The sequence below is a fragment of the Ornithorhynchus anatinus genome, chromosome 1 (genome assembly GCF_004115215.2).
Source record: "Ornithorhynchus anatinus isolate Pmale09 chromosome 1, mOrnAna1.pri.v4, whole genome shotgun sequence".
In the NCBI taxonomy this organism is placed as follows: Eukaryota; Metazoa; Chordata; class Mammalia; order Monotremata; family Ornithorhynchidae; genus Ornithorhynchus; species Ornithorhynchus anatinus.
Window position 1 is genome coordinate 107,675,013 of NC_041728.1, and position 26,606 is coordinate 107,701,618.

Sequence of the window (26,606 nt, forward strand, 5' to 3'; positions counted from 1 at the left end):
TCAATAAATATGATTGAGTGAAAAGAATGAATGAAAAAGACTTGGCTTCTAATCCCGGCTCTGACACCTGTCTGCTGTGTGACTTTGGGCAAGGCACTTCACTTCTCTGCACCTCAGTTCCCTCATATGTTAAATGGGAATGAAAACTGTGAGCCCCATGTGAGATATGGACTGTATCCTACCTGATTAGCTTATATCTACTCCGGTGCTTAGTACAGTGCCTGGAACATAGTAAGCGCTTAACAAATATTTAAAAAAAAGTGTCCGAAGGGTGTAGATCCAAGTGACACAAAAGGGAGGACGAGTTGGGGGAAAGTGGGCTTAGTTGGGGAAGGCCTCCTGGAGGAGATGTGCTTTTAATAAGGCTTTGAAAGTGGGGAGAGTGCTTGTCGTTTTATGTGAAGGATGAAGGCGTTCCAAGACATAGGGCGAACACAGGCTGGGGTCAGCGACAAGATAGAGGTACAGTGAGCAAGATGGTGCTAGAGGAAGCACTTAGTAAATAATGTTGGTATTTGTAAAGCGCTTACTATGTGTAGAGCACTGTTCTAAGTGCTGGGGTAGATACAGGGTAATCAGGTTGTCCCACCTGAGGCTCACAGTCTAAATCCCCATTTTACAGATGATGTAACTCACTACTACTGAGATGAAGCTGGCTCCAGGAACAGTAATTCTCTAAATGGTTCAGTTAATAAAAAAAAATTAAACTCCCAGTGACTACGTTTGCAGAACTTCAGTGAAACAACTGTAGAGAATTTAGCATTCAGATAGGCCCAATTTCCCCAGGGACTTTTGTTGAGCCAAAAGTCAGGTCCACCGTAAGTTTGGGAATTACTGTTCCTCTCACCCTGCTTGCTCTCTTCTGATAATGCCTCAGCAGTTTTAGACTCCCTCACCACAGCCAGGGGGAAGTCGAGGATTAAGACAAATAATCAAGATAATGTAGTTGGTTTTTTTAGAAACAAACAAACAAACCCCAAAAGCAACATGTTTGCTTTAGCTGGACCAACACAGCTCTTAAAAGAGACCTGGAGATCAACTCAGCACATTCATTCATTTATTCAGTCGTATTTATTGAGCGCTTCCTGTGTGCAGCTCATGGAGGCTGTTAAATTTTGCTGTAAGCCAAGTCACCTGAAAGAGTGAACTCCCAAGTTGGGTTCCCTGCATCTTTTAGCACCCTTCAAAACCCACTGTGTTCATCAAACTCTGGGAAGTGAGGGGCAGAAGGTTATTTTTCTTTCTCCTAACCATTTGCTTTGGTCTGAGTGAGTAATGGCGCTAGTGACTCATGCACATGAAAGGAAGAAGAGCCCCAAACACCACCCACACAAGGGCTAGGAGCGCCTGTGATTTGCAAATTCAGTTTTGTTAATGGCCGCCGCTCTCTTAGGGGCGGGTGAGCTTGCAGTTACACTTTTCTTTTTTTGTGCCAGGCACCGTACTAAGCGCTGGGGTAGATCCAAGCTAAACAGGTTGGACACGGTCTCACAGTCTTCATTCCCATTTTACAGATGAAGGAACTGAGGCACAGAGAGGTTAAGTCATGTAGAGGGTCACACAGCAGGCAAGAGGTGGCGGCAGGATTCGAACCCAAGTCCTTCTGACTCCCAGGTGCATGCTCATGTCAGTCACAGATCAGGACTTTGCTGTCATGGAAGGCTATTAATTTTAGGATTCATGATTTGTAATTTCCCAGGCTCAAAACATGCCCTTTTTACCATCCTCCATGCATTAAAAGTAAAAGTTAAAAAACGTTTCTGAAATCCCACTTCTTTCAGAATGATTTTATTCAAATATTTTTTCTTGTCCCCAGGTCATATTCCCCAAAACAACCACCTTAACCCTGTGTGCTCTCAGCCCTTTAGTTCATATCGAGCTACATACCTAACTATTTCAACACTTAATTTCCCCATATCCATCTTTCCATTTCTGTCTTCCTCCTATCTGTAATATGCTTTGTATATTTCTCCCCTAACTGACTCTGAGCTTCTTGAATCACTCAATCAGTGGTGTTTATTGAGTGCTTACTATGTGCAGAGCACTGTACTAAGCACTTAGGACAGTACAATACAGCAGAATTAGCAGATACATTCCATGCCCAAAACAAGCTTATAGTCTAGAGGAGGAGATAGACATTAATATGAATAAATATGTAATTTATAATATAGAGCTTGATTTATAATTAAAGATATTCTCTAGGGTGGGAATCTAATTTTCTACCACAGTTTCACTCCCATGCGCTTAATACGGTGCTCCGTACTCACTGGGGGTGCTCGAGAGATACTGTTAATTCCCCTTGTCCGTCTTCTGAATATTTCTCCCTGATGACGGAAGAGGCCTCAGTCCTGCTTAATCGGGACAGATTTATGGCTCACCATGAATGACCTCTACCTCCACAATTCTAACTAGGTGCAAGTTCAAATCTCATCAGGTGTCTCCACAGCAGAATAATAATAATAATGGCGTTGTTAAGCACTTACTATGTGCCAAGCACTGTTCTAAGCACTGGGGGGGCACAAGGTAGTCACGTTGTGCCATGTGGGGCTCACAGGCTTAATCCTCATTTCACAGATGAGGTAACTGAGGCACAGAGAAGTTAAGTGACTTGCCCAGGGTCACACAGCTTATAAGTGATGGAGGTGGGATTAGAACCCATGACCTCTAACTCCCAAGCCCGTGCTCTTTCCACTGAGGCATGCTAATAAGTATTTTGCAAAGAATGATCTAGGGCTCTGTTACATCAATCAATCAATGGTATTTTGTTTAGCGCTTACTGATGTACTAAGCGCTTGGGAGAGGACAGTACAACAGAGTTGGTAGACATGTTACCTACCCACAAGGAGCTTACTGTCTGGAGAGACAGACATTAAGATAAAGTATGGATATGTTTGTAAGTGCTGTAGGACTAAGGGAGGGGGAAATATTAAGTAATTAAAGGGCACAGATCTATATGCACAGGTGATGCAGAAGGGAGAGGGAGTAGGGGAAATGAGAGCTTCGTGGAGGAAGGCCTCTTGGAGTAAATGGGATTTTAATAAGGCTTTGAAGGTGGGGAGAATGGTAGTCTGCCATATTTGAAGGGGGAAGGAGTTCTAGGCCAGAGGGAGGACGTGGGCAAGGGCTCGGCGGCAAGATAGACGAGAATGAGGTGTGGTGAGTAGGTTGGCATTAGAGGAGCGGAGTGTGCTGACTGAGTTGTAATAGGAAAAAAGTGAGGCAAAATAGGAGGGGGGTGAACTGTTTGAGTGCCTTAAAGCAGAAGGTGAGAAGTTTCTGCCTGATGCTGAGGTGGATGGGCAGTCACTGGAAATTCTTGAAGAATGGGAAGATATAGTATGAGCATACTTTTGGGAAAATGATCTGGACAGAAGAGTGAAATAAGGATTGAAGTGGGGGGGAGAGAGAGGAGGCAGGGAGATCAGTGAAGAGGCATGCAAAGCACATTAAATCCAAGTCAAAAAACTCAATGGGATGCATGCTTTTTTGTCATTTGTAAAGATACTTTAAAAGATGTTTCCAGCCAGGAAAAAGGTTCAGCCAGTTGCTCAGTTTGAGAATTTAGAAACCTTTGTGACAGCATCGTATCGGGCCTTATTGCTGGGTTTAAAGTATTACTTTGTCCTAAAATATCTTGTGTTACGGTGGGTCCAGGCAACACAGAAGGTGTATTACAGTAAAGTGTATTGTAAGTAGAAATGCCAAACAAAACTTCAAATGCACACTCATAATATAAATGAAAAACATGGCTGCAAAAATATTTTAGCCATCTTCATGTGTGTTTCAGCATGGCATAGTCGATAAGAGCATGGACTTGGGAGTCAGAAGTTGTGGATTCTAATCCCAGCTCTACCACTTGTCTGCTATGTCACTTTGGGCAATCACTTCACTTCTCTGTACCTCAGTTACCTCACCTGTAAAATGGAGATTGAAACTGTGAGCCCCACATGAGACAGGGACTGTGTCCAACCCGATTTGCTTGTATCCACCCCAGTGTTTAGTACAGTGCCTGGCACCTAGAAAGTGCTTAACAAATACCATGATTATTATTATGATGACAAAATAAGGATCCATCATTCAGTGCTGGGCCAGGATTTATTTATAAAGCCCTCCATGGGAATCAAGTGAAAAGGATGTGGGGATACTGCAGGATGTATTAGGGTGAAAGTGTCCAAGTTTTACTTTATACTCATTCATTCAATAGTATTCCTGCATGGTGAAGGTGATTATTTACCTAACGTATCTAAGGAATTCCAAAGGGAAAACTTGTCTTGACCATTGCCATTCTGGAATCAATCCTAGTATTTCCTGAGGTCTTACTATGTGCAGAGCAGTCCTACAAAGCAGGAACAATGACTGAATTAAACTCAGGCCCAATGGGAAAATGGGCAAATGGGTCATTAACTCTGGCACTAGCAGAGCAGCAGTGAATGCATTAGCTGTGAAAATGGCCCTCATCAATCCATGAGTGGGCAGAGCTTTGTCCTAAGCGCTTGGAATTAAGTTCTTGGAAGGGTACAACAGGTTCCCTACCCATGATGAGCTCACAGTCTAGAGGGGGAGACGGATATTAATATGAATAAATAATTGATACTATATAATTTAAAGACACATAAGTGCTGTGGGGTTGCACGTGGGGTGAATATCCAGTGTCCAGAGGTCACAGATCCAAGTGCAAAGATGACACAGAAGGGAGAGGGAGCCAGGGAATAATAATAATAGTATTTGTTAAGCGCTAAGTGTCAAACACTGTTCTAAGAGCTGGGGTAGATACAAAATAATTGGGTTGAACACAGTCCGTGTCCCAGATGGGACTCCTCGAGAAGCAAAAGCTCCTCACTCTTGGCTTCAAACCTCTCCATCCCCTTGCCCCCTCCTACCTCACCTCCCTTCTCTCCTTCTACAACTCAGTCCATACACTTCACTCCTCTGCCGCTCACCTCCTGTCCTGCCGTTGACCCCTGGCCCACGTCCTACCACTGACCTGGAATGCTCTCCCTCCTCACATCTGCCAAACTAACTCTCTTCCCCTCTTCAAAGCCCTATTCAGAGCTCACCTCCCCCATGAGGCCTTCCAAGACTGAGCCCTCCTTTTCCCTCTGCCCCTCCTCCCCTCCCCATTCCCCCTACTCTCTCCCTCTGCTCTACCCCCTTTCCCTCCTCACAGCACTTGTGTATATTTGTATATATTATTTATTACTCTATTTTATTAATGATATGTATATGTCAATGATTCTTTTTACCTATTTTGATAGTATTGATGCCTACTTCTTTTGTTTTGCTGTCTGTCCTCCCCTTTTAGACTGTGAGCCCATTGTCGGGCAGGGGTTGTCTCTATCTGTTGCCAGATCGTACATTCCAATCGCTTAGTACAGTCCTCTGCACACAGTAAGCGCTCAAAAAAATATGATTGAATGAATGAATCCCCATTTTACGGGTGAGGTAACTGAAGCAAAGAGAAGTTAAATGACTTGCCCAAGGTCACACAACCGGCAAGTGACAGAGCTAGGATTAGAACTCAGGTCCTTCTGACACCCAGGCTCGTGCTAAAGGCTTAATCGGGGAAGGTCTCTTGGGGAAGATGTGACCTTAATAATGCTTTAAAGGTAGAGAGAGTGGTGGTCTTAGCTCTAAGACCCTAATTGCTGGTTGCTTCTAAATGCAGTTGCTTAGTCTTGTAGTAATAATAATAGCAATTAATAATCATGGCATTTGTTAGGCACTTACTATGTGCCAGGCACTGTTCTAAGCACTGGTGTAGATACAAGATAATTGGGTTGAACACAGTCCCTGTCTCACATAGGACTCACAGTCTTAATCCCCATTTTACAGATGAGGGAACTGAGGCCCAGAGAAGTTTAGTGACTTGCCCAAGGTCACACAGCTGACAAGTGATGGAGCCGAGTTGTTAAATGGGTCTTATGATGAGCCCTGCCTCCAGGCCCCAGGGAAAGAGCATGCAGCTCTGGGAAGCAGGTGACCTTTGCGCTAAACCCAACTCAGCAAGTCAGGAGATGCCCGCTGGGCTCGGCCGTCAGTTGGGGGAAGGTTTCTGAATGAACCTAGGACAGTTCTCGGGTTGGACAGGCCCAACAGGAATGCTGAAAAATAGCTGGCTAAGGGGGACGACTTCCAAGGCAACCGTTCAGCTGGAGGCATTTTGACTCTAAATGGGTCCTACTTGTAAGAAACGCCTTGTCCTCTTAAACTTCCCACCCGCTCGTGCCCTCTGCCCTAGCAGGAATCAACTGTCAGGGAGGGAGAGTATGGATGGCACCATACGAACCACTAGCCCGCTAATTGATCCATTTGTGCCCATTCTCAGTTCGGAGGTTTAGGGGTCAAAGCTGGATCTTCATTCTTGATTGGAGACTCCAACATCAGTCACTGAAGAATGCAGTTTCAATTGGTGAAGCTGATAGTGGTCTCGTATCACGGCAGTTTGGGAAGTTGCTAAGAGTGGCAATAGTTTTAAATCCAAAACGGGTGAAACTGCAGAAATCGGAGGACCCTGGACCAGTTGTCCTGGCTGGAGTGACTTAGAATAGGCTGCTCCAGGGTCAGCACCTTGCCTCGGGCAAAGTCAAGGGCACCCTGACCACTTCACAATGACCAGTCTGTGGGAAGCTAACCCCTTATCACTGACTTCCTGACAGTTAAGAAAAAATTGGTTGCTAGTGTTTCAAGAGACTTGGGCAGGTCAAAGTTCACATTTAAAACTGGCATGAAAATGAGAAGCTAAATCCAGGCCAATGGGAATACATTTTCTTAGCAAAATCTCTACAGGGGACCGGGGGGATTTTCAAAGAAACAAAATTCACATAAAAGATTTCAGAGGCATAGATGCTGAGTCAGATAGTAAGAAGTCTCGGAAATACCCTTTCTGGAGAGTTTGGCAGATCATTCTGCTCCAGCGGAAGGGAAAACTATTGCTCTTCCAAACACTCGTGGGTATTGAGCTCTTATTATGTGCTGAGCACTGTATTAATCACTTGGGAGAGTGCAGTGCAACAGAGTCGGTAGACGCGTTCCCTGCTGACTCTGATTGCTTTTCTTCATTGAATCTGGAGCCAAAGAAACACATTTCAGGTTAACAGAAACTACCCAAATATGTTTTACAGAAATCGGCCAGATTTGATGGCTACTGTTGCTTAATGGTTAAAATTAAACCATAGTTTAAAATTTCAAAGGTGATGCAACATTCTAGCATTGCACAAGATTCCCTCATTAGGGGATAATGACATAACCTAGCATCATTTTAATTTTTCTTTAAACATCTGCCACATCCAAGGCATTGAGATAAAGCATTCAGAAGCCTGCTTTTAGTTCCTGTTTTTCTTCTCCCATTTTTCTTCTTTTGTGGTGCATGAAAATGTCACATTTTGATGTTAGTCTGCTTGGCTTTCCCCTAGTTCAAATCCAAATTTTTAAAATTTTCTTTTATAGTTCTTGTTAAGCACTTGAGTAGGTATAAGAGAATCAGGCTGGACACAGTCCCCACCCCACATGGAGCTCACAGTCTAAATCAGAGGGAGGGGGATTCAATCCTCATTTTACAGTTGAAGACACTGAGACATAGAGAAGTTAAGTGACTCATTCAAGGTCACAGCAAACAAGAGGCAGAATGGGGATTAGAACCCAAGTCCTCTGACTCCCGAGCCTATACTCTCTTCATTAGACCATACTACTAATGGTACACCTGACTGTTGTGAAATTATCAATCCATCAGTGGTATTTATTGAGCACTCACCATGTGCATAACACTGTAACAAACACTTGGGAGAGTACTATACAACAGAGTTGCTAACACAGTGATAACACAGTGAGCCAATAGTTTAGAGGGAGAGACAGAGGTTAATATAAATAATATGTCATGTGGGGCTGAGGGTGAGGTATATACGAAGTGCCCAAAAGGTATAGATCCAAGGGCATAGTCATACAGAAGGAAGAGGGAGTCGGAGAAAGGGGGCTTAAGCGGGGAAGGCCTCCTGGAGGAAGTGTGGCCTAAATATGGCTTCGAAGGTGGGGCAAGTGGTGGTCTGGGGATTTATTGCTATTGTTTTTGTCTGTCTGTCTCCCCCGATTAGACTGTAAGCCCGTCAATGGGCAGGGACTGTCTCTGTCTTGCCGATTTGTACATTCCAAGCGCTTAGTACAGTGCTCTGCACATAGTAAGCGCTCAGTAAATACTATTGAATGAATGAATGAATATGGAGGAAGAGGGAGTTCAAGGCCAGAGGAGAGGATGTGGGAAAGGGATTGGCAGTGAGATAGGTGAGATCGAGGTTCAGTGAACAAGGTAGCGCTGGAGGAGCAAAGCGTGCAGGCTGGGCTGAAGTAGGAGAGCAGTGAGGTGAGGTAGGAGGAGGCAAGCTGATTGAGTGCTTTAAAGCCGATGGTAAAGAGTGTCAGATGCTGAGATGGATGGGCAACCACCGGAGGTTCTTGAGGAAGAGGGAAACATGGACTGAACTTTTTTTTAGAAAAATGATCCAGGCAGTAGAGTGAAGTATGGACTGAAGTGGGGAGAGGCAGGGAGGTCATCGAGGAGTCAGGTGTGGTAATCGATATGGGATAGTGCTTGGGTCAGCAAGTAGAAGTTTGGATGAAGAGGAAGGGCAAATTTTAGCAATGTTGTGAAGGCTGAACTGACAGAATTTATGTGAGAGATTGAATATGTGGATGGTATGAGAGAGATGAGTCAAGGATAATGCCAACGTTATGGGCTAATGAGATAGGGAGGATAGTGGTATTGTCTACAGTGATGGGAAAGTCAAGGGGCGGACAGGGTTTAGGTGGGAAGATAAGTTGTTCAGTTTTGAACAGTTGTGTCACAAATTCAAGATTAGACCTCACTTTGATAGAAGGCAAATAGTGCTTGTTGAGAATATAATCCTGTTTTCATTTAACACTATCTATAAAAATTAAATCTACCTGGACCTGTTGGTTTTTAGCATATAAGTTTTTGGGGGTGGTTTTAAAGATACAAAATCACCCGTATCAGCGTAAATTATTTTACAGTATTTACGGTATTAAAATATGAATAGCTCATTTCAGTATCTTTGTGTGGCCGCTTCAGTGGCATCCGGAAAAACCATTTGAAGCGTTTACTCTCCATGATTCTGGTCGGCCAAACAATGACATTAGAATAATTTGTCGTGCCGCCACAAAGAAAGGATGTTGTGATGGTTAGCTTTTAATCCCAGGAGAGTTAATGAAGAAATATTGTCTCATTTTTCAACCCTGAGGCTGAATTTGGCTTCCATCATGGTTTGTAATTCTCCCCACTAGAGCTCACAAACAAAGCAGGGTTGGCCTGGGCAGGACAGGGCACAAGGCTCTCCGGAAGCCTGGAAGGGTGAGGAGGAGGTAGTAAAACCCTTCTTTCCCAGCGAAATCATGCATCGGTATTCAGGGCTAGTGGTGGTGGTGATGTGGTGTGATGTGTTGGAGATAATTGCCTTTCAGATTTCACTTATCTCTCTGACTCTCCTTCAGGAGCCAGAGTGAGGTGAAAGTGGAAAAACCTGTAATCTTCAACACTTAAAAGTGATTTCATTCTCTTTGCCAACAGGCGAAGCCAAAAACCTGTTGCCTTATCCTGGACCCAACAAAATGAGGGATTGTTTCTGCACCGTAAATTTGGACCAGGAAGAAGTTTTTCGTACTCAAGTTGTTGAGAAGTCACTAAGGTCAGTAAACAGTTGGATTACGTGTTGATATATATATGTAAACCGGGTGGGATCGGGGCCTGAAATCCAGCCAAAAGCTCAAAGGTTCTGCTCCCCTAATCTTAAATTGGTCTAGATTTTGATCTTTTTAGAAAGCAGTCATCATTACTCATTAGTGTGTCTGTTGCCTTTTATAAATCACTGAGGTTAACCCCGATTCTGCCAGAGAGTAAGGTGCCTGGCCTAGTGGAGCACAGTCCTGGGAGTCAGAGGACCTGAGTTCTAACCCCGGCTCTGCCACTCACCTGCTGTGTGATCTTGGCAAGTCACTTCATTTCTCATCAGTGTCTCAGTTTGCTCATCTGCAAAATGGAAATTCAGTATCTGTTCTCCCTCAGACTGAGCCCCATGTGGGACCTGATGATCTCGTATCTACCCCAGTGCTTACTTAGTACAGTGCTTGGCATTTAGTAAAGCATAACAAATATTATCATTATTATTATTATGTTGTATAGGAGCAAGTTACTCCTCTCTGATCACAGTGTCATCCTCGTCCTTCCCTCCTCCCCCCCCCCCCCCCCCGCCATCTTGACCCCACTACAGTGCTCTGGGAAGGGAAGCAGGGAGTGGCTGAGATGAGAGGAGCCAAGAATTGGCCAGAAGAGCAGTCTTGTCATCTGGTCCTCCCACCCCAGGGAGTGTTTAAATCAGGGAAGGTCCAGAATGCTTTTCCTCAGCAGTGGAATGGGGCCTCCCACAGCTGGTCAGTGGCCATTGGCCTTTGCCTCCTCCTCATACACTTCACATTTGCACTTGGATTCTCCGGGATGGGATGTCTGCAGCTAGCCCCCTAGGGCCATGGCCCTAGGCTTCTGGCTGTCCCTACTGAGTGCCCCTTGCAAAGAGAGAAGGCCTGTTGGCTCAGTCCAGCAAATATGGAAATGGTGTCTCAGACGCAGGAGGGGTGCATGTTCCTAGAAAGGGAGCTCTTTTCTCTCATTAGATGCAGGACTATTAGTTGCCCCTTGCCACTGGCCCCTCATAATAATAATAAAAACAACAGTAATAATATAATAAATGGGGTATTTGTTAGGTGCTTACTATGTGTCAAGTGCTGAGGTAGATGCATGATCATCAGGTCTGACATCATCCCGGTCCCCCACGGGGCTCACAGTTTAAACTGGAGGGAGAACAGGTACTGAAGCCACATTTGACAGATGAGCCAAGTGACTTACGGAGAAGTTAAGTAACATAACCTAAGATAACACAGCAGGTAAGTGACAGAGCTGGGATTAGAACTCATGACCCCTGACTGCCAGACCTGTGCCCTTTCCACCAGGCCACTCGGCTTCCCTGTGGCTATTAGCGCCAATTCCTTCCGGGGCTATGGGTTTGGAGAGTAGCATTCTAGGGCAGGTGAAGAAGCTGGAGCCCCAGAGATCAAGCCTTTTGTCGGTAGCACAGAGGAAGTTGAAAGTGGAGCTTGGGTAGAACCAGCATTTTATAAATCTCAGTATGATTCAGTCTGTCAGTCCAACTGAAAAAGCTTCTAATCAGCCAATCAGTGGTATTTATGGAGTGCTTACTCTGTGCAGAGCACTGTACTAAGCTCATGGGAGAGAACAATACAAAAGAATTGATAAAGACAGTCCCTGCCCACAGGCTAGACTAGACAGGGAGACAGATAGTAAAATACTTTATAGAAGGATATGTTCATCAGGGCTTTGGGGCTGAGGGAGGGTTATGAATATCATTGTGTTTAAGGGCAACAGATCCCCAAGTATAGTGGTGATGCAGAAGGGAGGCCTAAGACCCAGAAGTGAAGGTTTATTCAGAGAAGACCTCTTGGAAGAGATGTGATGTTTTTAAGCCTCTGAATGTGGGGAGAGTGGTGGTTTGTCAGATAGGAAGGAGGAGGAAGCTCCAAGGAGGACATGGGCAAGGGATCGGCGGCAAGATAGATGAGAGCGAGGTATAGTGAAAAAGCTGGTGTTCAAAGAATGAAGCTTTAGTAGGAAACCAGCAAGTTGATGTAGGAGGGGGAGAGCTGATTGAGTGCTTTAAAACTGAAACTAAGACATTTTTATTTGGTGAGGAGATGGATGGGCAACCACTGGAGGTTTTTGAGGAGAGGGTGCATGTGGACCGAGCAGTTTGTTTAGAAAAATGGTCCATGCAGCAGAGTCACTTCATCCCTTCGTACTTTATCGAAACCCTTGCCTGCCCCTTTTTCCCTCCCTTACTGCTATCTTTAGCTGTTCATTGTCTTCTTCCCCTCTGCTTTCAAACATGCCTGTGTCTCCCCTATCCTAAAAAAAACCCCTCACTTGACCCACAGCTCCCTCCAGTTATTGCCCCATCTTCCTCCTAACTTTCCTCTCCAAACTTCTTGAGTGAGTTGTGAGCCCGTTGTTGAGTAGGGATTGTCTCTATTTCTTGCTGAATTGTACTTTCTAAGCGCTTAGTACGATTGAAATACAATCAAATGAATGAATGAATGAACCAGTGCAGAAGCTCCACAGTAACAACACTGAGAGCCCAAACAGTCAACCCATCAATCAGTGGCACTGACTGAGATGCTTACAGTGTGCAGAGCACTGTACTTAGGTACTTGGGAGAATACAGAATAATAAGATAACAGACACATTCCTTGCCCATGACAAACTTATGTCTACTGACAAATTGCCCGGGTCCAGGTTTACTTATGGCATCGTGCTATTTTTTTTTAAAGTAATTGTTAAGCACTTAATTTTCATTCATTTAGTCATATTTATTGATTGCCTCCTATGTGCAAAGCACTGTACTAAGTGCTTGGGAGAGTACAGTGTAACAATAAACAGACATATTCCCTGCCTACAACGAGCTACTATGTAGGAGGCACTGTACTAAGTGCTGGGGTAGATCCAAGGTAATCAAGTGGGATGCAGTCCCTGTCCTACATGGGGCTCACAGTCTTAATTCCCATTTTACAGATGAGGTAACTGAGGCCCAGAGAAGTGAAATGACTTGCCTGTGGTCACACAGCAGACTGGTGGTGGAGTAGGGATTAGAACCCAGGTCCTTTTGAATCCCAAGCCTGTGCTCTATGGCCTAGCCCACACTGCTTTTGTGAGGTTTTGATGCTGCTCCCTAAGCCTTTTCTGAATCTACCAGACTTTGAGGATCATGTCTGCTGTCCCACATTGGGGTGGAAGATACATTGGGATTCCAGGAGTGGAAAGTTCATATTCTTCAGAAGTGGATCTAGAAGTTCTCAGGCTAGGATCTCATTAGCAGTTGAGAGCTATGAGTTGCTAGTAGTAGTTAATACAGCTGTCTCTTTCACCTTTCTTCTCGAAACTGGTATTGGTGATGATGTTTTTAAGATCTTTTGGCATGCCCTCTATGTTCCATATGTGGAGGATCCCTTTCCCTCCAACCAGGTAGGTATCAGCCAATCTGCTGATAGCTTTGGCAGATTTGGGGAGGCAGCGTGGCATGGCAGTGGAAAGAGATGTGTGGAAATTAGGTGGCCTGGATTCTAGCCTCAGCCCTCCAGTTGGTCTGCTGTGTAATCAAGTCACTTAACTTCCCTGGGCTTCAGTTTACTCATCAGTAAAATGGGGATAATGCCACCAGCTCTGTCTAGATTGGGCCCGATTCAGTTATCGTGTGTGTCCCCGTAAGCTGAACCCAGTGCTTTGGCCCACAGCAAGCACTTGGTAAATATCATAATTAAACTTATTCACCATAGGTAATGGCTCTGGTTGTGGTATTAATTTTCTCAGAGTTGGAACAAATGCTCTCCCACCATTTCTGGTGTATCATGCCTCCACATTAATGAACTGACATCAAAGAAATGAAAGCTTATACCCACATTTGGGTAGATTTATTTCAAGAGTACCGACATCTGACAATTATGAAAAGGTATTTCAATGCTTGGATTGGTGACCCTGCGGAAATATGGGAAAAAACTAGTCGGAATCACATAGGATCATTTATCTAAAGAGCAGTGCCTTATTCTCACTTTATGAAAATGCTAACGATCAGCTGGTAATCATTCCTCTGTTAGCTGAATAAAAGAAACCTACTCTGGAGGCCTCCATGACCTGCATAATGGCACTGATTAAGCCTCATCAATCAATCAGTTGTATTTATTGAGCGCTTACTGTGTGCATAGCACCCTACTAACCTCTTGGAAGAGCACAATGAATCAGTCGGGTTTGTTGAGCACCTACTGTGCGTAGAGCACTGTACTAAGTGCTTGGGACAGAACAATACAACAATAAACAGTGACATTCTCTGCCCACAAAGAGCTCACGGTCTAGTGTGGGGGAGATAGACATCAATATAAATAAATAAAATTCCAGATCACTGTACTAAGCACTTGAGAGTGTACAATGTAACAATATAACAAACACATTCCTGCCTCAGAGTTGTTAGACATGTTCCTTGCCTACAACGAGTGTGGCCTAGTGGACAGAGCTTGGGCCTGGGAGTCAGAAGAATCTGGGTTCTAATCCCAACTCCACCACTTGTCTGCTGCATGACCTTGGACAAGTCACTTTCATTCATTCAACAGTACTTATTGAGCGCTTACTATGTGCAGAGCACTGTACTAAGCGCTTGGAATGTACGAATCGATAACAGATAGAGACAGTCCCTGCCCTTTGACGGGGTTACAGTCTAATCTCACTTCTTTGTGCCTCAATTCCCTCATCTGTAAAATAAGGAGGAAAACTGCGAGCCCTATATGGAACAATGACTATGTCCAACCTGATTATCTTGTATCTACCCAGTGCTTAGAACAATACCTGATACATAGTAAGTGTTTAGCAAATACCATCATTATTATTATTACAGTCTAGAGGATGTGCTGGCTGTCTAGAGGTGTGGAACTGAGTTGATCCTTGTTGATATGCTACAAGCTCACATTAGCAGGATGCCAAAGAATTGAAGAGAGACGAGCAAGCTCCCGAAGCAACCCAGTGATAGTCTTCTGTAATGGGAGGGTCCCTGTAGGAAGCTCTGCAAGCAATATCACAGCAGGCCTGTTGGAACAAGGAACCCAACTCTGATGTCCAAAAGAAATAAGGAAATGAGCATAAACCGCCTTGACAACTGGGGGGCACAGAGAGGCAATCATTCATTCAGTCATTTATTGAGCACTTACTGTGTGTAGAGCACTGTACAAAGTGCTTGGGAGAGTACAGTGCAGCAATTCATTCATTCATTCATTCAATAGTATTTATTGAGCGCTTACTATGTGCAGAGCACTGTACTAAACACTTGGAATGAACAAGTCAGCAACAGATAGAGACAGTCCTTGCCATTTCACGGGCTTACAGTCTAATCGGGGGAGACAGACAAGAACAATGGCAATAAATAGAGTCGAGGGGAAGAACATCTCGTAAAAACAATGGCAACTAAATAGAATCGAGGCGATGTACAATTCATTAAAATAAATAGGGTAAAGAAAATATATACAGTTGAGCAGATGAGAACAGTGCTGAGGGGACCGGAAGGGAGAGGGGGAGGAGCAGATGGAAATGGGGGGAAAAGAGGGTTAATAATAATAATAGTGTTGGTATTTGTTAAGCGCTTACTGTGTGCCGAGCACTGTTCTAAGGGCTGGGGTAGACACAGGGGAATCAGGTTGTCCCACGTGGGGCTCACAGTCTTAATCCCCATTTTACAGATGAGGGAACTGAGGCACAGAGAAGTTAAGTGACTTGCCCACAGTCACACAGCTGACAAGTGGCAGAGCTGGGATTTGAACTCATGAGCCCTGACTCCAAAGCCCGTGCTCTTTCCAATGAGCCACGCTGCTTCTCGTTAAGCTGCAGAGAGGTGGAGGGGGGGTGGTAGAGGGAGAAGAGGAGCTCAGTCTGGGAAGGCCTCTTGGAGGAGGTGAGTTTTAAGTAGGATTTTGAAGAGGGGAAGAGAATCAGTTTGGCGGAGGTGAGGAGGGAGGGCGTTCCAGGACCGCGGGAGGACATGGCCCGGGGGTCGACGGCGGGATAGGCGAGAACGAGGAACGGTGAGGAGGTGGGCGGCAGAGGAGCGGAGCGTGCGGGGTGGGCGGTAGAAAGAGAGAAGGGAGGAGAGGTAGGAATGGGCCGAGGTGATGTAGAGCCTCGAAGCCTAGAGTGAGGAGTTTTTGTTTGGAGCGGAGGTCGATAGGCAACCACTGGAGGTGTTTAAGAAGGGGAGTGACATGCCCAGATCGTTTCTGCAGGAAGATGAGCCGGGCGGCGGAGTGAAGAATAGACTGGAGCGGGGCGAGAGAGGAGGAAGGGAGGTCAGAGAGAAGGCTGACACAGTAGTCTAGCCGGGATATAACGAGAGCCCGTAGCAGTAAGGTAGCCGTCTGGGTGGAGAGGAAAGGGCGGATCTTGGCGATATTGTATAGGTGAAACCGGCAGGTCTCGGTAACAGATAGGATGTGTGGGGTGAACGAGAGAGACGAGTCAAGGATGACAGCGAGATCGCGGGCCTGAGAGACGGGAAGGATAGTCGTGCCATCCACGGTGATAGGGAAGTCTGGGAGAGGACCAAGTTTGGGAGGGAAGAAGCAGACACATTCCCTATTCACAATGAGCTTACTGTCTAGAAGTGGGGAGACAGATGAAAAAAACAACAAAGCAAGAGTGCACCAATATCATCCTTTAGCCCCTCAGTCCTGACAAAAGAGGGGCTTACCAATGTGTGCTTACAGTCGGTGGGCTTCTACACTGCTCTCCGGCCCCAAACCATTGTCAAAATACCTCTTCAGAAGGCATGTGATTTCATCACGGAATTCTGCAAAAAAGTCAAGAAATGGATTAATGATTGGAACCCAGAACTGAGCCTTGATGGACTCCCACAGCTAGGAAGTGGGAAGCAGAGAAGGAGGCTGTGAAAGAGACAGAGAATGAGTGGCCAGAGAGATAGGAGGCGAACCAGGAAAGGACAGTGTCAGTGTAGCCAAAGTTGGATAATGTTTCTAGGAGAAGGGGGCGGTCGACAGTGTCAGAGGCAGCTGTGAAGTCGGGGAGGATTAGGATGTAGTAGTGGCTGTTGGGTATGGCAAGGAGGAGGTATTCGGTGACGTCTGAGGGAGCATTTTAGGGTAGACAACTCTCGAGTTTGGAGAGAAATGATAGGAGGAAGATGGGGCAATAACTGGAGGATTCTGTGGGTGTCAAGGGAAGGTTTTTTTAAAATGGGGAGACATGAGTGTGTTTGAAAGCAGTGGGAAAGAAGCCACTGGAAAGTGAACAGTTGAAGATGGTGGCCAGGGAGGGAATAATAATGATGGTATTTGTTAAGCGCTTACTTTGTGCAAAACACTGTTCTAAGCACTGGGGTTGATACAAGGTAAGCAGGTTGTCCCATGTGGGCTCACAGTCTTAATCCCCATTTTACAGATGAGGTAACTGAGGCACAGAGAAGTTAAGTGACTTGCCCAAATCACACAGCTGACAAGTGGTGGAGCCGGGATTAGAACCCAAGACCTCTGACTCCCAAGCCCATGCTCTTTCCACTAAGCCACGCTAAGTGTTTTGTTAAGGTATGAAGGGATGCGGTCAGAGGTGCAGGTGGAGAGTGTAGATTTTTAGGAGGAGGCCAATCTCCTTTACATTCACTCCCTTGGAGACTCATTCACTCCCATGTCTTCAAGTACCATCTCTATGTGGATGATTCCTAAATCTACATCTCCAGCCCCAATTTCTCTCCACTGCAGTTTTGTATTTTCCTCCTACCTTCATGACATCTCTATTCGGATGTCCTACAGGCACCTCAAACTTAACATGTCCAGAACAGAACTCCTCATCCACCCACCCATACCCTGTCCTTCTCCTGACTTTGCCATCACTGTAAACAGAATCACCAGCTTCCCTGTCTCTCCAGCCCGTAACTTTGGCGTTATTCTCTGCTCATCTCTCTCATTCAGTCCATATGTTCAGTGTGTCACCAAATCCGGTTCTACCTTCACAACATTGCTAAAATCCACCCTTTCCTCTCCATCCAAACTGCTATCTGGCACTTATCCTATCCTGCTTTGACCTCTCTGCCTTCTGTCTCTCCTCACTTCAGTCCATACGTCATTCTTCTGCTCACATCATTTTTGTACAGAAACGTTCATTCCATGTCTCCCCATTCCTCAAGAATCTCTAGTGTTTGCCTGTCCACCTCTGCATCAAAAGAACCTCCTTACCTTCAGCTATAAAGCACTCAATCACCTTGCCCCTTCCTACCTTATCTCTGATTTCCTAATAATAATAATGATAATGGTATTTAAGCGCTTACTTTATGCCAAGCACTCTTCTAAGCCCTGGGGTAGATACAAGGTTATCAAGTTGTCCCAAGTGGGGCTCACAGACTTAATCCCCATTTTCCAGATGAGGGAACTGAGGCACAAGGAAGTTAAATGACTTGCCCAAAGTCACACAGCTGACAAGTGGCGGAGCTGAGATTAGAACCCAGGACTTGACTCCCAAGCCCGTGCTCATGCCACTGAGCCATGCTGCTTTGCTCCTATAATGTAAAACTACGTACTGTACCTCGGTCTCATCTATTTTGCCACCAACCCCTTACCCATATCCCACTTTTGGCCTGGCACTCTCTCCTGCTTCATAGCTGACATAGTCATTCTCCCCACCTTCAAAGCCATATTAAAAGCACAGTCCCAAGAGATCGTCCATGACTAAGCCCTTGTTTCCTCTCCTCTCTCCCTTCAGCGTTGCCCTTTCACTTGGATTTGTAGCCTTTATTCACCCCACCCTCGGCCCTGCGTGCTTGATTTTATTGTCTGTGTCCTCCTCTAGACTGCTCCTTTTGGGCAGAGAGTAGCTGCCGTGCCTTAGTACAGTCCTGTGCATATAGTAAATGCTCAATAAATGCAATTGATTAGTTGATTGGTAGTTACTAAAAGCTTACTGTGTACAGAGCACTGTATCAAGCATTCGAGAGAAGTGTGGTATAGCAGGGTTAGGAGAAATGCACAACGAGCTTACAGTCTAGAGGAAACTACAGTACAGTAATAATAATAATGTTGGTATTTGTTAAGCGCTTACCACGGGCAGAGCACTGTTCTAAGCGCTGGGGTAGATTCAGGGGAATGAGGCTGTCCCACGAGAGGCTCACAGTCTTCATCCCCATTTTACAGATGAGGGAACTGAGGCACAGAGAAGTGAAGTGACTTGCCCACAATCACACAGCTGACAAGGGGCAGAGTCGGGATTCAAACCCATGACCTCTGACTCCCAAGCCCAGGCTCTTTCCACTGAGCCACACTGCAGCAAACTCCTTGTTCCAGCAAGCCAACAAGGAATCTGCAGTCTACTGGGGGAGATAGGCATTAAAATAAATCACAGGTAGGGATTAAGCCATGAACAATTCTCTCTGTGGGGCCGGTGTGAGTATCAAAGTGCCCAAGGGATACACAGCTAAGTGTATAGACGACAGAGGGGAGAGAGGAAATGTGGGCTAACCAGGGAAGGCCTCTTGGAGGAGATGTGATTTTTAGGAAGATTTTGAAAGTGGGGAGAGTGATAGAATGGCACACATGAAAGAGGGAGTTCCAGTGAGATAGACAATTCCAAGCTATCTCCCCTCCTCTGGAAAGTCCAAAGCAAAACTGGGCTTCCAGGTGTGCCCCCAGAACAGCCTGACCCTGCTGGACCACCCAGAAGCCCTCAGAATAGGCCTCACCTTGTATGGCTACCTCAGGCCCATTTAAGCAGCATGACCTAGAGGATAAAGCATGGGCCCGTACACCCGAGGACCTGGGTTCTAATGTGCCACTTATCTGCTGCTCTGTGACTTCAGGCAGATCACTAACGGGTCTCTCTGCCTGTTTCCTCAACTGCAAAATGGGGATTCAATAACTGTTCTCCCTACTTATACTGTGAACCCCGTGTGGGATAAGTAGTGTATCCACCCTGATTAAATTGTATCTACCCCAGAGTTTAGAACAGTGCTTGATGCATAGTAAGTGCTTAAATACCATTTAGGCTGACCCTGACCAAACTGGGCTTCTAGAAGGGGCCACTCCCTTGGCTGATGCGGGAGGTACCTTCCTGTGTGCTTTGAACCCATGTGATCAAAGGCCTCAAATTTCTCAAACGTTTCGGTTGCAGGCGGTAAAATAAATACTAGTCCAAAGTAAGTGAAAGCAAAACCAGTCACTTAAACTGAGTTCTTTCTTCTCGAGACTCATTTGGAAGTTACCTATGTTTATAAATAAAGGTAACAAATGCCATAATTATTATGATTTTTAAAAAATTGTATTTATTGAGTGCTTACTGTGTGCAGAGCACTATACTAAGCCCTTGGGAGAGTACAGTGTAACAATATAACAGTCATGTTCTCTGCTCATAACAAACTGGCAGTGGTATTGCAACAGCCCATGTTTTCTTAGAATCGTTCCCTTCCACCCCATAAGTTAAATCGACTACTGCTGTCAGATGTTCCCTGCCTCTGATTATCTGTTGGTTTCATTGAGTTCGTTTTGTATCATCTTCCCTGAGAACCTCTTGGGCTCCCATTGCTTACTCCCAGGAGTAAGAGGCAGCCAACTCCTCAACTTTTGATTTTTGTGTGCTCACTGATCATCATCACTCCATTATCATCTCTTTACCTAGAGTCCCCCCCTTCCATCCCCCATCCTTCTACATTTTCAATCAATTTTTGTAGGGGGAGGTGGTATTTGTTAAGTGCTTACTATGTGTCAGACACTGTTCTAAACTCTGGGTGGGGGAAGATACGAGCTAATTAGGTTGGACACAGTCCGTGTCCCATGTGGAACTCTCAGTCTTAATCCCCATTTTACTGATGAGGTAACTGGGGCACAGAGATGTTAAGTGACTTGCCCAAGGACACACAACAGACAAGTGGTGAAGCCAGGATTAGAACCTCTCTCTCCCTACTCCAGTCCATAATTCACTCTGCTGCCCGGATCATTTCTCTACAAAAAGCTTCAGGACATGTCAACCCCCTCTTCAAAAAACTCCAGTGGTTGCCCATTCATCTCTGCATCAAACAAAAACTCCTCACCATTGGCTTTAAAGTACTTAATCACCTTGCCTCCTCCTACCTCACCTTGCTGCTCTCCTACTACAACCCAGCGGGTAACACTTCACTCCTCTAGTGCTAACCTTCTCACTGTGCTTCAATCTTGTCCTTGCCACTGACTCTTTGCCTACAACCTGTCTCTGGGAATGGGCTCCCTCCCCAAATCAGTCAGACAATTACTTTCCCCTACTTCAAAGCCTATTGAAAGCACATCTCCTCCAAGAGGACTTCCCTGATTAAGCACCCCCCTTTCCTCTTCTCCCACTCCCTTCTGCATTGCCCTGACTTGCTTCCTTTGTCTCCACACCCTCCCATCCCAGCCCAGCCCCATGGCACTTACATACATATCTGTAATTTATATTACTATCTCTCTCGGCACCTCCCCCCCCCCCCCCAGATTTTAAACTTATTGTGGGCAGTGAATGTGTCTGTTATATTGTTTATGGTGTACTCTCCCAAGTGCTTAGTACAGTGCTCTGCATACTAAGTGCTCAATAAATATGATTGAATGAGTGAGCCCAGGTCCTTTTCACTCCTACATCTGTGCTCTATCTGCTAGGCCATAGTATTGAGTGCTTACTGTGTGCAGAGCACTGTACTAAGTGTTTGGAAGAGTGCAATATAAAAGAACTGGTCCCTGGCCCACGTCCTACCTCTGGCCTGGAATGCCCTCCCTCCTCAAACCTGCCAATCACACTTCCCCTCCTTCAAAGCGCTACTGAAGGCTCACCTCCTGCAGGAGGCCTTCCCAGACTAAGCCCCCCTTTTCCGCTGCTCCTCCTCCCCTTCCTATCGCCCCGACTTACTCCTTTTGCTCTGCCCCTTCCCGCCCATCACAGCACTTGTGTAAATATGTACATATTTAAAATTCTGTTTATATTAATGTGTATTTATTTATAATTCTGTTTACACTGATGCTATAGATGCCTGTTTACTTGTTTTGATGCCTGTCTCCCTCCTAGACTGTGAGCCCATTGTGGGCAGGGATTGTCTCTGTTGCTGAATTGTACTTTCCAAGCGCTTAGTACAGTGCTCTGCACACAGTAAGCGCTCAATAAATGCGATTGAATGAAGGAATGAACTGGTAGACATGTTATCTGCCCACAACAAGCTTACAGTCTCAAGCGGGAGACAGACATTACTATAAATCAATAAATTATGCATATGGGCATAGGTGTAGTGTGTCTGAGGGAGGGATGAATAAAGGGTGCAGATCTCTCTTCCCCTTCTCCACCTGAGCCATTGGGGATGATCCTGGTAGGGGGTGGCAGGAGGTAGGAAGAAGAGAAGGAGGAATCTACCCCTCCAGACAGAGTTTTCCACTCTTTATCCCCACCCCACTGAGGCTTCCTGCTGTGGGAGAGAGCCAGCAGCAGCCCCCACAGCCAGTCAGTCAGTCAGCCGTATTTATTGAGCACTTATTATGTGCAGAGCACCTTATTAAACTCTTGGGAGAGTTCAGTATAACAATATAACAGACACATTCCTTGGCCACAGTGAGCTTACAGTTTAGACATTGATATAAATAAGTGAAATTACAGATATGTACATAAGTGCTTTGGGGCTAGAAGGGAGGATGCATAAAGAAAACAAGTCAGGCTGACACAGAAGGGAGTGGAAGAAGAGGAAAGGAGGGCTTAGTCAGGACAGGCCTCTTGAGGAGATGTGCCTTCATTAAGGCGTTGAAAGGGGAGAGAGTAATTGTCTTTTGGCTTGGAGGAGGGAGGGCGTTCTGGGCCAGAGGCAGGACATAGGCCAGAGACCATTCAGCCTCATCAGCATATCTACCACTGCTGTTCCCCCCCACCCCCTGCCAGTATATGACATTGGTTTCTCCCCTCAGATCCCCTTGCATGAAACTCCTATACCGGGGAATCTTGTACTTAAAAAGTATAAACCCAAATATGTTCAAAATAATAATTTTTGACTCAACTCTGCCTCATTTAAAAAAATCACAGTACTCACCCCCAAAATGATTTTTCCTCTCTAAAAAATCCACACTCTCATTTTAGTGTTCTGAGAAAAGAATTAAAGAATGCTATAGCCAGCTTATGCCAATGAACTTGATTCCTTTTAGCAAATACATTTCCGAATGTATTTGTTTTGGTGTTCTGGGTTGAAATTTAGCTTCTTCTATTTACTAGAATTTTTTATGGTATTTGTTAAGCACTTACTGTGTGCCAGGCACTTTTCTAAGGGTAGAGTCAAGGTAGCAGGTTGGACATGGTCCCTGTCCCACATGGAGCACACAATCTAAATCACCATTTTATAGGTGAGGTAGCTGAACCACAATGAAGTTAAAAACTACTTGCCCAAGGTCACACAGTAGATAAGTGGAAGAGCTGGGTTTAGAGATTGTCTTTCTGTGGTGCATTTACATTTTCCCTTACAGATGTTTCCCTCTCCTTTCAGCCCATTTTACAGTGAAGAATTTTACTTTGAGATTCCAAGAAAGTTCCAGTATTTATCCTTCTATATTTATGATAAGAGCGTTTTACAGAGAGATCTTCGAATAGGTAAGTACCACAGTGATTGTTACCCTTTCTGTGTAATCGCTTTTACAAATACGCTTTCTAAAATGCACCAACGCTTGACTCAGGTACTTAAATCGTAGAATACCCCGAAATTGTTAGCTAGCTATTCCCACTTTGTGTGTTTTTTAATTTAATGGTTAACAAAATTATCCCTAAAATCTTCCAGAGGGTGCCCTGCAGTCAGTCTGACGTTTGCTGAGAAAGGGGCTGGGGAGGTGTTGTTTGCACCTTCTAGTGAGTTCTCTTGAGAAGTAGCGTCCGCTACACCCTGTCTAAAAGAGTAGGGCGCTCCCCAGACCACAGCACCGGTGTCTTGTCTCTTCAAATTCCCTGAGGGAAACCGAAAGCAGAGCCATGGGACACTCATATCCATTGCCCGGGATTTTCCTTTGCCCAAAGGAGACCACAGTTCAGCCAGCGGCTTCTCCCATTTCTGGCACTCTTCTCTCCAGAGCAGTGGCCTAGGCAAAGCAGCTTGGGTTGGCATGGGCCTGTAGGGGGTCTCTCATGCCATGGGTACATGAAAATGAAGAGGAGAGGTGGAAAATACTATTGAAGAGGAGACATATAGTCCCCATGTTAGCATGCGAGTCTTTTTCCTAAGGAGTTTATAAAATAAACATGTGTTTTCAGAGTATCTGAATTTGATGGGTCACCTTAGCATTTTATAAGCACTGGCTCTGTCATGTTGCTTGCTATCCTGCTGGTCTTCCCGTCAGCGTCCTCGTATACGGTAGACTGGCAGGGAACATGTCTACTAACTCTGTTGTATTGTTCTTTCCCGAGCACTTAGTACAGTGCTCTGCACACAGGAAGCGCTAAGTGAATACTGTTGATTCATTGATACAGTCCCTATCAGTGGGGAACTGATCATATTGGCACAACAAATTGTGTGCTTCGGAGGTGTGGATTTTGAGAGAGATTAAAACACCCTCATTTCAATAATGTCCTTGAGCCCTGGACTTGGCTGCCAAGAAACACTCCGAGCTCAGTGGTGATCGGCCTCGATATTTTAGAAACTTTTACACAAGAAACGTAACTGTTTTCCACGTGGTATTTACTTTTTGGGTTGCCGAGTCTTTAAAATATTTAAAATGTGTGAATTGGCGCTGATCTTGATTCTTATACGGCCCAACGTTTGCTGAGTTTGAGGCTCATTTCGGGCACTTCAGTCAGTCAGTGTGATATTTATTGAGCACTTTGTGTGTGCTGAGCTCTGTACTAAACTCTTGGAAGAGTACAATGTAACAGAGTTGGTAGATATATTCCCCACTTGTCCTCTCCAAGGTGCTTTTCCTTCTGCCATGCTATTATAGAGGAGGTGGTGGGCTAGCAATACCGCTCTGGAGACACTCCGAAATAACCTTTTCTTCCACAATTCTGCCACTCCCTTGTAGTCCCTTCTCCTGTTGGGTCCCAACTCTGAATGACTCAAGCAGAGGCACAGTCGATTAACCAGCGGTAGTTATGGAGCATTGGTTGTGTGCAGATCACTGTAATAAGTGCTTGTGAGAGCGCAGTGCATCAGAGTTGGTAGTCAAGTTCCCTTCCCACAAGGAGCTTACAATCTAGAGGCTGGGAGAATGTGGAGGTAGGCCTGGGATCACAGAGGGACCAGGAGGTGGGACCCCAGGTGGCACCGGCGGCAGGGAATCCATGTCTTAGGCCGGAAGATATCGAGGTGTGAATTCTAAGAAGCAGTGGAGATTGTTTTTCTCCTCTGGTCTTTTGGACTGTGTCCCATCTTGGTTGTCAAATGGGGGCTGGTCAGAAGCTGGAGCGGCTCTTTTCTACCCTGGATTTAGATGGGGATGCTGCTGGCCTCCAGTAGGGACCCGATCATCCTCCAAACCCAACCACTTTCCCTGGGGGTCCCCTAGACACGTGTGTGTGTGTACGTGTGTACGCATGTACACGTGCATTCTCATCTCCCCAGGCTTGTGTTTATATCTATGTATCCATATCTGCAGTCCTGAGTTTCTGTGAATTCACCTCACTGGGTCTGTCTCTCTCATCATTTCCCCCCCACCCTGCTCCACTCCCACCTAGCTCCTGTGCTCAAAATGAAATATCGGCCCTCTGTGAATGGCATGACCTGTCACCCTGGGTTTTGGTGCTTCAGAGTTTGTGGGTGTTAGGGATGGGAGGTGGTGGGGGCGGTTCCTGATGGCTCTTCTGCTTTCTTCATTGTGGGGGTTCTGTGGGGGAAGAGTGGCTTTGCGTGTCCTATGTTTTCCTATAACCGTAGGTGTCACTCATTCATTCAGTCACGTTTATTGAGCTCCTAGTGTGTGCAGAGCACTGTACTAAGCGCTCGGTCAGTTCTGTTACTTAGTGAATCAGGGTTGCTCTAATTTTCAAACAAAATATTCAGGTGTCTGAAATTAGCCTCCCTCAGCCTGGTCAGGCCTGGGGATAAGCTGTTTGGTTTCTATGCACCTGTCAAGGAAGATAGAAAAGCAGAGTCCTGTTCTGGAATGGGTGAATCATCGTCTGCGTAGCCAGGATTTGTGTTTGCAGAATGTGGTGGAGAAGTCTTCAGGGCTCTAATTTGTGTCCCTCGTGATTGAGAAAATCTATTCGTGTTGTCACTCTGAAGGGTATTTAGTTGGCCTCTGTAATTTGGGTGCTTTGTGCTTTTTAATCACCTTTACTGTGCAGCCACGACCTATGTTTTAGAGGCACTTGGGGAGAAGAGGGATTGTTTGGGTGAGGCCTTATTTGGTTAAGAAGTCCCCGCAACACGTTAAAAGTAATTTTACTCTCTCCAAGTGGAAGTTGTTATTTCGTAATAACAAAGCATAGCCTTCAATTTAAGTTCGGACACTTAAGTATTTCATTCCCTCGTTCCCTTTAAATAGGTTTTGTGGGCTAACATTTCTACCCAGTATGCATCTATAAAAGAGTTTTGGAAACTCTGAGCTGTTTTGGAGTTAAGCAAGGATTCTTATTTTGTTCCCTTTCTGTTAAAGCACTCTCCCGAACTCTGTGGTTCCCACAGCTCAACTTGAGATGAGAAAAGGTCATAGCGGGAGGGAAATGGAACCAACTGGAAAGAAAATGGATTCTTTCTGCAAATTGGAAAAGTTTCCAGTGAGAGCACTGGCTTCTACGGCAGAGGTCCAGTATTATGTCCATATGAGAAGCAGCCTGGTCTAGTGGAAGGAGCACGGGCCTGGGAGTCAGAAGACCTGGGTTCTAATCCTGGCTCTTGCAATTGCTTGCTCTGTGACCTTGGACAAGTCATTTCACTTCTCTGTGCCTCAGTTTCCTCACCTGTGAAATGGGGATTCCATGCCCGTTGCCTCTCTTACTTAGATTGTGAGCCCCGTGTGAGATAGGGACCATGACTATCCCGAATAAC

The 26,606-nt window shown here is 45.5% G+C and overlaps 1 protein-coding gene across 1 annotated transcript in view; it reads left to right on the forward strand.

The window, feature by feature from the left end:
* The window catches only part of RASA2 (RAS p21 protein activator 2), a 149,128-nt gene that overhangs the window by 16,409 nt on the left and 106,113 nt on the right, over nt 1-26,606 (forward strand). The window contains exons 2-3 of the mRNA XM_029067960.2: nt 9,575-9,692; nt 23,121-23,224. Coding sequence (XP_028923793.1) covers nt 9,616-9,692; nt 23,121-23,224 — 181 coding nt within the window. The 5' untranslated portion in view covers nt 9,575-9,615. The remainder of the gene's footprint in view (nt 1-9,574; nt 9,693-23,120; nt 23,225-26,606) is intronic.